Source organism: Apaloderma vittatum, unplaced genomic scaffold (assembly GCF_000703405.1).
Source record: "Apaloderma vittatum isolate BGI_N311 unplaced genomic scaffold, ASM70340v1 scaffold11538, whole genome shotgun sequence".
Taxonomy (NCBI): Eukaryota; Metazoa; Chordata; class Aves; order Trogoniformes; family Trogonidae; genus Apaloderma; species Apaloderma vittatum.
This window is the reverse complement of record NW_009731360.1, coordinates 141,641-155,236: the sequence shown is the minus strand read 5'-3', so window position 1 is coordinate 155,236 and position 13,596 is coordinate 141,641. Positions and strand designations below refer to the sequence as shown.

At 38.6% G+C, this 13,596-nt stretch overlaps 1 protein-coding gene across 1 annotated transcript in view; it reads left to right on the top strand.

The window, feature by feature from the left end:
- Positions 1-11,193, top strand: part of NELL1 (NEL-like 1 (chicken)) — a 251,715-nt gene extending 240,522 nt beyond the window's left edge. The window contains exons 15-18 of the mRNA XM_009875157.1: positions 2,121-2,314; positions 7,245-7,421; positions 9,154-9,378; positions 10,640-11,193. Coding sequence (XP_009873459.1) covers positions 2,121-2,314; positions 7,245-7,421; positions 9,154-9,378; positions 10,640-10,690 — 647 coding nt within the window. The 3' untranslated portion in view covers positions 10,691-11,193. The remainder of the gene's footprint in view (positions 1-2,120; positions 2,315-7,244; positions 7,422-9,153; positions 9,379-10,639) is intronic.
- The last annotated feature ends 2,403 nt before the right edge of the window (positions 11,194-13,596 follow it).

The window sequence follows — 13,596 nt, the reverse complement described above, 5'->3', positions numbered from 1 at the left end:
ATGTTCACGCTATGTTACTCAGTTTTGCTCGACTGGCTTCTTTGTCAAGAGTGTCCCATTTACCAATTTGGGCAGCTCTTAATGGGCACATCATTTTTATGTGTGCTACGAGAGAACAGCAGTACCAGTACGTACACAGGGTGTTCTTTCCTTTTGGATATGTATAACAGATTAAGTTGGCTTTTGTGCAGTGTGAACAGGTCTGTGCTACTGAGAATATGAATAATGTTAGTTTATATAATTGCTAACATCTGGCTTTCCATAAATCTGTTAAATTACATGGAAATAGAATTAGATTCCTGTGTCATAAGTAAAGCAATTACATGGAACTCTGTAGGCAATATGGCTTTATATTCATCTGTGAAATCCTTTTAGTTTGAACTGTGAAAGCTACCCTTCTAATCTCCACTGTGACCCTGCCATCCTATATACGTGATATTCAAGGAGCCTGTAATATGGTGGAGAAGAGAATGTTGATGATGCTTGATGAAAGCACCAAAGACAAAGTGAATGCTTCATTTATACCTTTGTCTTCAATACAAACTACAAGTCAAAGTCTATTGAAAGAAAAATGGGATACTTTTAAGAATATTTTAAGTCTTACATTAGCAATTCATTCATCACTCTTTTCATGTCATTCTTCATGTTTTTTACTTCCTGTGATCCTCTGGCACTTGTTAAGTAATGAAGTTTTAATTTCTCTTAGTGCAGCGCCTTTTATACCACTGGAAGTGGATCTTTCAAGTCCTCAGAACTAAGCTAGGCATTAGAGCAATAATGTTCTTTTTTGGTAATTAAGACTGTCAGCAGAATACACTATTTTTAGGGAAGTCTGAGTGGCAGGCAGTTGAATCATGCTATCAGGAATTTTACGAACCAGATCAGAAGGAATTTAGTTATTTGATTTTTATGGAGTTTCCTTCAGCAGATTGAGAGAATTGTTAACATCTTTTTTTAAGATCTGGCTTTCTGAGGACATGACTTGTGAACCTGTGGCACTTGTCCAAAGAAAAGGGCAACTGGCCATCATATGCCACCTAAATTAGACTTTAGGTAATTATTTTTTGTAAGTTCTATTTAAATTTAAATTATTGAAATTATTTAAATTTTTTAATTTATTGTTTTAGAGAGGAAGTAAAAGTACTCTTGGGTACTATTGATCAGTTACGAATTTCACACTGGCAATTTTAAATGGTAAGTGTGAGAATTCTTCCCCGTAATTTCAGAATTCATATAATAGTATTCTGGAATTTTCATGATCAAAACCATCACATACTTCTTCAGCTTTCCCCCCACTGTTGCTTACAGTTTTCATTGTTCATGTTGAAATTTACTGGTATTTTATCAGGACAATCTGCCAATATACTGTTTAAGAACAATCCAAAGTAATTTTCTAAAAGAAATACCTGTTTTTATCAAAGTGATTAAAAAAATCATAGCTTTCACTGCAAGCAAAGGAATGCTGCATTAACTCCCTAGATAAATTCATATTGCATAATTATATTTTACTCTCCAAAAGCAATTTTAATGAGGTACGGTAATTCACTTTTCTCTAGTGTATAATAATTTTCTTTTGTTACATTTTTCTTTGTGTCACTGCTAAATCATACTTTTCCTGCATAGCTTTGTACTAAGACATTTTTCCTGTGTAAGGTGCCTTAGATTTTTTTTTCCCAATTCACTTATACCTACCAGCAATGGGAAAAGGATGCAATTGATTGCTTTTAGTATAGAAACTTACGAGGAATAGTGCACTTTCTGATGTAAAAACCAAAACAGAGAGTAGTCTGTCTAATTGACAGAAATTACTGTGATCATTAGTTTCCAGTCACTGGGAAATCACTGTACACCCTTGTCTGAAGGTTCGAGTTTGTCACTGGTATACAGATGTATGTCGGTCAGCATTTAGTTTAAGAATTCTCGATGGAATCAAAACAAACGTAAAACAAACCTAAAAAAAAAATCAGTGTTTAATGTCTAGCAAGTAAATATAGAAGATATCAGAAAGAAAATGCTCTCTTCCATCAGCATGGCAGATGAGCAATAATGCTTAATACAGTAATAAAATTTACCCCATGGAAAAAAAATGTCCAAAGCATTATAAATCTGCTGTTTTGCAGATATCGATGAGTGTGCTTTAAAGACCCACACCTGTTGGAACGATTCAGCCTGTGTGAACCTGGCAGGAGGCTTTGATTGCCTTTGTCCATCCGGACCATCTTGCACTGGAGACTGTCCCCATGAAGGCGGCTTCAAGCGGAACGGGCAGGTGTGGACCCTGAGGGAGGACAGATGCTCCGTTTGTTCCTGCAAGGTGAGATCCAGCTGGTCTGGGTTTCAGGAGTCTTAATTCTCTGGGCTCATGTGAGAAACCCAATACTGCAGTGCCACTGGTGTTGGCAAAAAATACTAGCCTAAGCGTAAGGTTCCGAGGCAAAAGGTAAGCTGTGCTGTGGGCGCTGAAGCCATGATGGGGAAATTCTTCTGGGAAACCCTCTTTTTTCTTATTTTGCACAAGCACAGACACACCTGATTAATGACTAACCCTCCTGAACATCTACCAGGTCTCCCTGTGGGCCAGAGCCCCTCAGAGCATACCTTGATGAGGGTCTTGCTTTGCCCTCTAACACAATCATGCAGGCAATTAGCACGCTGACTAGAAATGTGGTGAACTGTTCTCAATTTGTCTCTGACATGGGTACAAGTGCTGTAGTCAACCATCTTCCTACTAGTGTTTCCCTTTACTTGAAATACATGTGAATTAACAGGCTGAGAAGGACGATCTAAACTTGTGTCAAAGGTTAGAGGACCTAGCAGCAGGTACTTACCTTCCTCACATCAAGAACGGTGAAGCTTTCTCCTCATCCCAGCTTGGTTGCGTTGGCAGCTCTCCCACTTGCGCAGTGCAGCTCTCTCTGTAGCTTTGTCGAAGCCAGGCGTTAGGCCAATCTGAGAAATGCTTGGTCTTCCGGGGCCACCTTGACCACAGCACTGGTAAAGCTGTCCTTAGAACCAGCAAAGCACTATTGGCCCTTGCATAAGTGTAAGTAAAGAGATTTTGGCCACTTTGGAAAGCTGAACATAGAGGATGTCAAGTGACCTATCAATCCCCATGCCTCAGTGCTTACGAGCCAGAGAAGTGTACGAGGGTTTCAGGAGGACAAAGGGGAAGAGTTGTTCTGAAGTTGCAAGAAGCTGAAAACCTTATCATTTGTGTATTACAGTAGTATAGTAGAAGGGAAAATGAAGACTTTAGAGCGAGCAGAACCCGCAAAGCACACTGCTGTTTTGCGCTCAGAAGGGAATATGTTCTTGTTAGTTGCTATATTTTTTACTTCAAGTAGCCTCAAGCTCCCTAAGCTCCTCCCTTCAGAAGCTGAAGTGTACAACTCCACTGAATATATATCAGGCTTATATTGTAATCTTGGGGAACTGGCTGGCTTATGAAAGGATTTCCAGTCAATAGAATAAACAGTTTAATATATGTGAAGACATCTGGTCTTCCTTTGCAGAATTATAACCATTAGTATTCCCATTTTTGATTGCTTGTAATTTGTTTTATTTGCCATTTCTCATTGCACTTATTTCTTTTGCTGAGTGCTCTTATTAGTATTTGAAAATATACAAAATGATTAACTAGTACGTAGATATTTTAAACTAATCCTGGCTCTGTTTTTTGCTATGACTCTTCCTTTATATCTTCCTCACTTTCCATTTTTTGCCTCTGTGAGTTAACATTTGCATTTAAATTCTATCCAGTAGCTGCCTGCTTCAAGAGCCCAGTTCTTCTTTATAGAGCAGGAAAAAACAGGGAGAGACACTCCTCTATCATGTCCCAGGCAGGATGTAAAGTCTTCACTCAGTGTTTATTGAAATATGTTATTGAAACATACTTTTATAAATCATTATAGCTTCCAGTACACCAGACTACTTCGCAAACCCTGCTGTGGGACTCTCTTCTTTTCCTGCAGTAGCACAGAGAGCTGGCCCTGCTTGACCTTTTTGCAGCCACCTCAGTTTTCAGAGAGGAAAAGGGCAGAGTGTAACTAAGTCATTCCTTATACTTCTTACTTGAACTTTGAAATGATCCTACTCACTTGTTTTATCTAAGAGACAAATCAGCATTTCAGATTTAAAATAATGTGTTTTCTTTTGGCTTTTCTTTTGTTATGGTTATTTTAGGAAAGGTCAGATGGATACACTTTGTGCATTGACTGAAACACAGATTTCATATTGAAAATATTTGTATGTTAAAATCTGGTGCAAAGAAAATTAAATACCTTAACTCTGAAGTTCATTAAGTAAGGTGATTTGTGGCGTAGGATACTATGGAATACTTGAAATTATGTTACTTCAGTTACATAGTGAGGCAAAGTGTCGTTACTGAAGGACAGGGGATTATTTCAGTTTTTCATCAGACCCTCCTTGTTCATGTAAATGAATATAAAGCTTACAACACCATAAGTTCTCAAAACTCTAAATTAATAGAGTACCTTAAGTGTATTTGATGCATCTTCTACAGACATCTTCAACTCTTACAGTTTTAATACACAAACAAATTTAAGACTGGTAGAAATTTGAAGGACAATGGGAAGCTCTTGATTTCTTCCATGAAAAAACTAAGCCTGGCTGTACAATTTGGCTATATCTGGGCTTTTGAGTCTGTACTCTGATTTAAATAACCCTCCATTCATATATGAAGAAAGCCTGGAGATAAGCACAGCCCTGGGAGCAAGCGGATGTGCCAAGGTGAACTGTGTTCCTCAGGGTGGTTTGGTTTCCGCAGGGTCTGATTTCTGTCCAGATTGGCTTTGGGGCTCTGTGGAAACTTGAGTCACGCTTTAGGGTGATTCCCTCATGTGTCAGTTTTTCCTCTGGTAAGAATGGTTTTGCGTTCATACCACTGACACTTACGAAGCATGTGGAATTTATTCAGTGAGGAAGGTGGGGAGGGAGAGGTACTAATAAGATGATATTACCCACCAAAAGAAAGTAAGTTGCATTCTGTGTATTTCTCAATGCCATTACTGGGCTTGCAAAGCTGCAAGTGAGGTCTAGCTTAAGAGGCTTAGTGTCACTGCAGTATAGGGATAAAAATGTTTTTTGAAAGGCGTGGAGCTAATGAGGTTGTAGATAAAATATAGATGCTTAAAGAATAAAGAGTGTCAGCAGTGTATTGTGATTACCAAAAGGTCTCTAGCAAAATCATCAGGCTTTGTCAGTGTTCTGAAATGCAGGGAGTAAAGGCAAGTAAAAGGTTACCTGCTCCCCAGAGGTAATGGCATGAAAGCTCAGAGAAGCACAGAAGTGCCAGCACCTGAAAGGGGACTTTGAAAACTAATCTCAAAAGCTTGGAAACTGAACTGGAACTAAGCAGACAGGTTATTGTTAGCTGTTATTAATCAGCAACATATTATGGAGAGGAGAGAGAGCGCCACTGTCGAGGGCGTTGGGTTGCCTATCCTCAGCAAGGGGTGGAAGATCCTTGTTCTTTCCCACCTGCCAGAGTGGAGATTTAGTTGTAACTGTCAGGGAAGGCTTTCAGCTCTCTTTCTTCACCACAGTTGTTTCATTTTTGTTTGTTTTTGGTTTTGTTTTTTTTTTTTGCGGTAATTTGATTTGGTTTGCTTTTGTTTTGTTTTCAATGGAAAGGGTTCATTCTCAGCATCATCTCTGGACTTGGCCAGACCTGTTGCCCCTTCTAGTCTTCCTTATGATTTACTCAGTCTGCTGAGTAAGGAAATAAAGCTTGTTTATTCCTTCTCCCACAGCTAAACCAGCAGAATGCAACATTGTAATCCCAAACTATGATGAAGCAGAGAAGTGAAACTGACTGACATGGATATTGGGATTCCCTGATTTTGTACGTGGTACATTGTGGCCGAGACTGACTTTGCTTATAAACAACAGCCACACAGAGATTCCTACATCAAAACAACCACCCATGCTACACGCTGTGGTTGTGGCTCTTTTGTCTGCCTGTGGAAAAGACATCCTGGGCTGTTGTCACTCTTTGTAGTAATTTCTTTTTGAAAGGATCAGAGACAATAAATTCCCTTGCTTTGATAGATGTCCCGTTATTTGGTAGCAATGAAAAACTTTTCTTCCTTCAGATCCATCCTTTCCTATCCGTCAGATACAGGTTTATAGATTCAGAACAAGGTTCTGCTGAGGATACAGAGAAGCTGCAGTGAAAGGACTAAAATTGTTTTAGGAATTGTGAAGTTGTGATCCAAAGCAAAATACAGTTTCATTCCTCTCACAGCTCTACCTTCAAATTGGCTGCAGGGGACACTTTGTTTGAATAAGGGCTAATCCAATGATTAGCATTGAACGCCAAAGTTGTTCATGTGAAAACTTTTCGATAATCTCCTCATTGTTAACTGTGATTTCAGTTCCCAGTCTGTGTGTAGCATATCGGTACATTGGCTCACCTACAGTAAGGGGTATAATTTCAAACATAATAGTCCATCCAATTTTTACAACTAGAATTAGAACCAATTTGATTTTCTGTGCCAGAAAGAGAACATATCCTTTTCTTTTTACATGCAGAAGTGATTTTTCTGTTATTCTCAAACAGCTCAGTTTAATGGTCTTTAACAAAGTGGACCATCCAATACTGTAAGCAAATATTTAGCAAAATCCCATTTGGGAGAGTCTGTAGAATACAGACCCTCTTTAATACATGAACTGAATTATAATGGGTGATAAGTCCATTTAGCTTTAAGCAGGTGTAGTGTTGGTCCAGATGTGGAACAGAATCAGTGGTGAATTCAGAATGGACAGTGGTTAGTGCTACAGTGATTGTTCTATACTGTGCTACTACGAAGTTAAAGGGACCACCTTCATAACTTTTTTTTATTCAAGTTATTTTCTTCATAGTGATGCATTTGGTCAAAATAGTACTAAACATATTGTATATATTAAAGTGGCAACTGTTTGAAGAGTTCATAGATTTAATCAATGAGATATGAAATTGCTTCACTATATTTCTTCTGAAATGCTGGTTTCTTTTAAGTTCAGTTATCTGAAGATAGAAGAATAGTATTCTCGGGTTCAGAGAGTATGGGATCCATGCACTGATAGAAATTGGGACAATAGTGATATTTGAGGTAATGCTCACACCTGGCAGGATCCAGTCCTTGTTGGTGGTAACATCAAATACATTAATACATACCCTGTGACCTTACCTGGGTTGCTGTCTGGCCATTTGTGGTTGACATCAGGGCAACATGTCCTTGCAGGATGGGAGGATTTTCTGCCGGAGGACAGCCTGCGACTGCAGGAACCCCAGTGCTGATCTCTTCTGCTGCCCAGAGTGCGACACCCGGGTCACCAGCCAGTGCCTCGACCAAACTGGGCACAAGCTCTACCGCAGCGGGGACAACTGGACCTACAGCTGTCAGCAGTGCCGTTGCCTGGTATGGATAAAGCGTATCGGAAGGGAGCAAGGGTAATGGGGATTCTCATTTTTAGGAAAGCATACCTAGCAGGAGGATCTCTGCTCTCTCTTCACCTGCTTTTCTGACTGGGACAGACGTTAAAGCACTTACAGAGCACCAGAGAACCGAAAGCTGCACCATCAGTTCTCCTCTTACTGCTGAATAAGTACGTCTAATGAACAAAATGAAAAGCTTGACAAAAGCTTGTAAACCTGGACACTATATCAACTTCAGCATTAGTCTACTTTTTAAAACTTTTATAAGGTTATCTGATCTTAAATAACTTCTTTTTTTCATGTGCAATGGATTTCGTTGGAGGTCCCTTCCAGCTTAGGCCATTCTATGATTCTATGAATTTCAGCTTTTAGTTACATCAGCTGGTGTACCTGTCCTATCAGAATGGACAAAACAATTCTTTTTTTCATTCACCAAATGCTGGAGAAATGGTGTGCCAGTGCCATGTGATGAATTAGCAGAAATTAACCAAAAAAAAAGAAGGATGAGGAAAACTGAAATTATCAGACAAACGTGCAGTATTTTCTCATTAGACACTTTAGATTATTTCCCTAAAGCTTTAAGTTTTGCACAGATATACTAATTAGTGCAGCAATGAACTTAATTAAAATTATCAGTTTTCCATTTATAGCTGTCTGTGTAATGTAGTCTTTATATATGATATTAATCAAGAGGTGTCTGAGCATCAGGAAACAAATTACATTCAAAGCTAAGTTACTGTTAAGAGATAATTATCCATAACGTACAGCAGCAAGCATTGTGTTTTGTATTCTCTGAAGATTTTTTTTTTTAATGTTTGCAATGAACAGCAAGAAACCTTTGCAGCCAGCAGCAATGGCAAATATTACAAGTGACACATTTTAACAGGGATACCGAGTTTGTGGCTAGCAATTATTTGCCTAATGTTAATATTGGGTTAACACGCAGAGCTAAAAGACAGTGATGCCCTAAGTCAGAGCTATGTGTAAGGTTCTGTGCAGCATCTGAGGTGCTTTCAGAATAACGTAATGCAAGTTATTGGAGCCCTTCACAGGTTAAGTTTAGACACACGCAGCAATACTCTACAGAATTGACCTGATGAGTCTCTCTTCTCCATGTTTCTATCTACTAAGCTGCTTTTTTAACAAAGTTAAAGAATAAAATGAAATGACTCAGTGGAACGTAACTGGTATTGCTCTAACAATTCCTTTAGGAGTTGGCAGTAAAATCAATTTTGACTCTTGCTAGTTAGTCAATGTTCAGTGCTTCTCGAACGTACTAACCTACATCTCTCTGCAGTGTTAATTTTCTTTTAAACTGTTGCTGTGATCCCGCAGAGATGTTTATGTGACCAGGCGTAAAAAGAGTGCATAAGTCTGCGAGGCAATCACTGCAGAAATTATAGTTTATGGAAAATATTGGAACACAGTATTTAATGCTGCCTTTAAAAACTCAGAAGGACTCAAGTTCCCCTGACACGATGATGACAGTGTTGTTTTTTAATCAAGAAATAACCCAATGATAGCCTGCTGCAATGAGGGATCTTCAACTCAGTACTCAAATGTGCATTTATATATGATCAACCAAACTGACAGCTGATCTACTAAGTTTATTTCAGTTTTGGCAAAATGAAACTTCTCCATTCAACAGGATGCAAATTTTCTTGGTGGCTAAGAAATGGCAAGAAATTCAATGAGTTTTGCCTCAATTTTTCCAGGAAGGAGAGGTGGATTGTTGGCCTCTTCTGTGCCCGAATCTAAACTGCGAGTACACGGCTATCTCGGAAGGAGAGTGCTGTCCCCACTGTGTCAGTGACCCGTGTCTGGCTGACAACATCACCTACGACATCAGAAAAACCTGTCTAGATGGCTATGGAATCACAAGACTTAGCGGGGCTGTATGGACAATGGTGGGATCTCCTTGTACAACCTGCAAATGCAAGGTACGATGGGCAAGGTAGAGTGGTATTGGAAATGTATGGTGCTGTGTAAATCCAGTGCTGCTCTTTTAAGCTCACATTCAGATCTTGGGGAAGTAAATGAGACCTGATAGCAGAAGCCAAACAAAAACCCATGTCTTCTGCGTTTAGCAGAGTGGAAATAGAACAATCCTGTGCTTGCTGAAAATGTTGAGCACAGATATGTAGTATCTTAGTGTAATGTTCAGACATTCTGTTGGAGAGCCCTTCAGGCATTCTCAATATGAATCTAGGCTAGTATTTTAATAATTGCCTTATGTGGGTGTTCATGAAAATGTGTTTTACAGAGCTGGTAAGCAGAGCACTAATAGAAGTTTCACCAGCAAGTACACAGGCACAAATGGATTGCAGCTCAGAGATGAAGGCACTCTCACAACAGAAGTGGGAAGGGAATGTCACAGTTTCTGTTCCCTGATCTCATCAAGATGTATTTAATCCAATGACTGTAATGCAGAAGTGCAGTCTGTCTCACTTGCTCCATGCAGTGATGACCCCACTGCGCTAATATCAGAATTATGAAAATGTTGGTTTGGGTTATATAAAATATTTTTCTGTTCACTGTGGGAAACCAAGCTGTTGCTCCAGGGCTTTAAATTATTGAAGGTAGATTTTCGGCCATTCTTTAGAGTTTTTCCTATTGGTTTGTGTTGCATTTAAAAAAAAAAAAAAAAAGAGATTGCTCATTTGGAGTTCTGGCATTTGCTGTAGTCTTTTATTGCAAAAGATAGTTTAGTAAATGACTGGATGTTACAGAAAGATATTTAATTATGGATTAACTCCAAAGCTGTATGATTATTTTTCCCCCATACATATCTGCCATGAATCAAAAATCTGAATTATCTGCTTATTTCAGACTAAGAGAAAGTTTCCCTGCATGGATTATATCAAATCTCTCTCCATTAGCTTTCCTGCATGGGAGAAAAATCTGGTAATCTCTGTTGCAGTTGCCGTGCTGTATTTTATTGCAGGGGCTACTGAGTCTTTCACGTCCAGGTTTCTAGTTCATGTGTAGTTCAGGCCAGTTCAGCGTTATTTGGCCAAGTCACCCTCCTCGAAAAGCCACCATAGTTGTGACCGATGAGGAGACCTTGGGATGATGGCTTTAGGCAGACTTTTGTATGCGGTAAATGTCAGAGACGCCTCTGTCTCTGTGTGCCACCAAGCCCCTTGCTCTCTGTGACTTGTTCTGCGGAGGTGATTGACACCTGCTTGTTTGTCTGTGCAGAATGGGAACGTCTGCTGCTCGGTGGATTTAGAGTGTCTCAACAATAACTGACCTAGTCACACTGGACTGTGCCGGGGGAGGAAAACTGATGGAGTTAACACCTGAAATGAAGTCATATGCGTTGACGTTTTATACAACAGACAATTACCAAAGTCTCCGCATGAGGAAGATGTTTGGGAGTTGCCTTTGGGACCTGTCACTATGCTCATCCTTGCTAGCCTTGTCTGGGTGACTTACAGTACAGCGCATATAAGTCAATGGTTGTTAAAAGTTTTCAGTGTTGTAAATTACACACTTTTCCTGTCAAGACATCTGCAGAAACGTTTTGATTATTTCATGGGTAAACTAATGCTGTATTTTTGTTTTAATTTGTATATTGACAACATGATAGAATTCAGCTCTTCTTACTTTGAGTCTAGATTTTACAAATAAGACAGCCTGTTGTGATTTTGTCCCATGATATCACATACTTAGTTCCAAGGTCCCTGTCGAATGTATTTATGAAAATATGTATGTATGTACAGTCAAATTGCATAGTACTTATATTTCACAGCTGTCCAACATTTTAAAGCATTCAAAGATATATTTCATTGGACAGAATGGAAGTAATCAAAATAAGTCTGTGTTAAAAATTTATAAAATTAAATGCCATGAACTTAAGGAAATGGCAAAAAAAAGCACTTTCTTCTCCAAACAGACGGAGCAGCGGCAAGACTCTTACAGTGAGAAATGGAACTAGAAACACATTCCACTGCCAATTCAACACATATTCAGGAAAGAATCACCGGTCATTATCAGTAATCTGTTTTGCAAGAGAAACTGCAATTGCTGGAAAAGGGTATAACCCTCTGGATCGGGCGGTGATAGAACAGTCAGAGACCCTTAAGTTGATATAATTTAAATGGACTAGGTTAGAGGTTGCTTTCAAGTGTAACATCATTGATGAGTTCAGAATTTTTCCTCTTTTGTATTTACAGTAATAATGATGTCTGCCATTCTCAGTTACTGCTACCATAGTGACAAAGCTCAGCAGCGCCTGTGCCAGAGACATGTGGGACAGGAGACCTTAACACATGGTAACATTCATTCCCCATTTAACAGCTCAGAAGCAGTTTTTTCTCTTCTCATATTTTGTGACATTCAAAGATATTTAGTTTTAAATTTACTGCATACATGGTGTTACGTAGTACCTAAGTTTAGATAGAAACACAAATTAAAACTCTTAGCCCTATGCTGAGGTTAGAGTTTAGATTCTCTTCAGCTAATGTCTATTTTTTTTTTCATGAGGCTAGAAAGTTTGTGGCTTTAGAACAAGAATACATTTCTGTGATGACAGCATCTACAGCTTAAATGTCACCTTTTTAATGTGCTGTTGTGTTTTGTTCTGCTCATTTGTGTAGTGTTTTTTGCTTTTTGTTTATTCAATTATACACACTGAGTATATGGAAAAGAGTGCAGAAATAAGTATAGTGGCTACAGTTTGGAAAGTCTACATTTGTGAGTTTTTGTAGTTTCATGCAGAAAATGTAAAACTGATTAATAAGAATGAAGTGTGACTACAGTGAAAAAATTAGTTGTCTTTTAAATGAAGTACTACTATGTTTCTTATAAGGGGACAGTGGCAAAACAATATAAAAATTAATTGCGATCATTCAGACAACTTTATTCCCATTTTTTAAACAGGATTTGTTTTATCTAACAGGTATGTGTGGTAAAGTTAAATTTATTTTCTTAAAATGCCCCACCATTTTCAGCTACTAATGTATTGACTATATTTGGATTGCCCTAATGATTGTATAATAAGAGAAACAGTTGTGTTTTATATGATACTCAAGAGATGTTTGTAAATCATGTCAGCTCATTTTGTATATCACATTGTAAAACCCAATGGTAATTCAGTTGGACGAGATATCCAGTGGGCTGAGATATAAAGGGGAATGATTTAAAACTTGTGGGCATCTAAATAAACTCCTGTGTACAGATTGCTTTCCCTTAGTTTTATTGCCAGAGTTTTAAAACACTAATCACTGTCCTTTCCAGACTTGAACTCATGATGGTGCTAAAAGAAGAAAGAGTATTTGCTGGAGATATAGCATCAGAGTTGTAAGAAATACTGCATTTACACTTACTTGGACAAAATCATATATTGTAGTCTGTCATACACACTGATTCCTGAAGCTCTGTGAATGGGATTAAAGACAGTGCAGGGTCTGAGAATCACTCTTTTTCCCATAGTGAAGCCCTTTCCCAGTATGCTTTCTGGAAGCTCTAGACCCCGTAAGGCTCGTGTTCAATGGGAGCGCACAAGTTCATAGTTTTTCACTGCACAGACCAGTGTTCTTCCAGAGCTCAAATGCAGATTAATTCAGTAAAACCCTTACAGAGCATTTTATACAGCATTATGTGTCATTATCTCCAGAGTAATTCAGCTTGAATTGTTTACACAAAGTCAAAATATTGACACAGACCTGTTTGTTTATGTTGCATTTTAAGCAGTTGCCCTGACTGTGAGGAACTTTTCCTTATGAAGCAATCTGATCACTAGTCACATCACATTTACCTTCAGAGTATACAGAAGCATCAGTCCCAGTTCAAAGAGCACACTGAGGAGAAAAATTTAATTGACTGTGTTCCTCTGTGACCAAGGTAAGAACTTTCAAACCTTCTTTCTTGATGCAATTCCCTATTCCTTATAGACTTGTGGGCACTGCAGTGAAAATGCCGGAAAACAAAATAGTAATCAAGTTCATTATAATAATTTATGAAAAAATCGACTCTTTGCGAGATGGATGTCCTCCCTGCTCAGAAAAGCAATCAGATTAACGTGAGGAGGACTACCAGTGTAACTTCCATGAAAGGAAACTTGCTGCTGATTACTGGACTTGGTCAAAACTCTGACTATAGGCAGGTGGCATTTTATAGCTATTTCTGCTTATATATCCTGTAAAGGAATACTG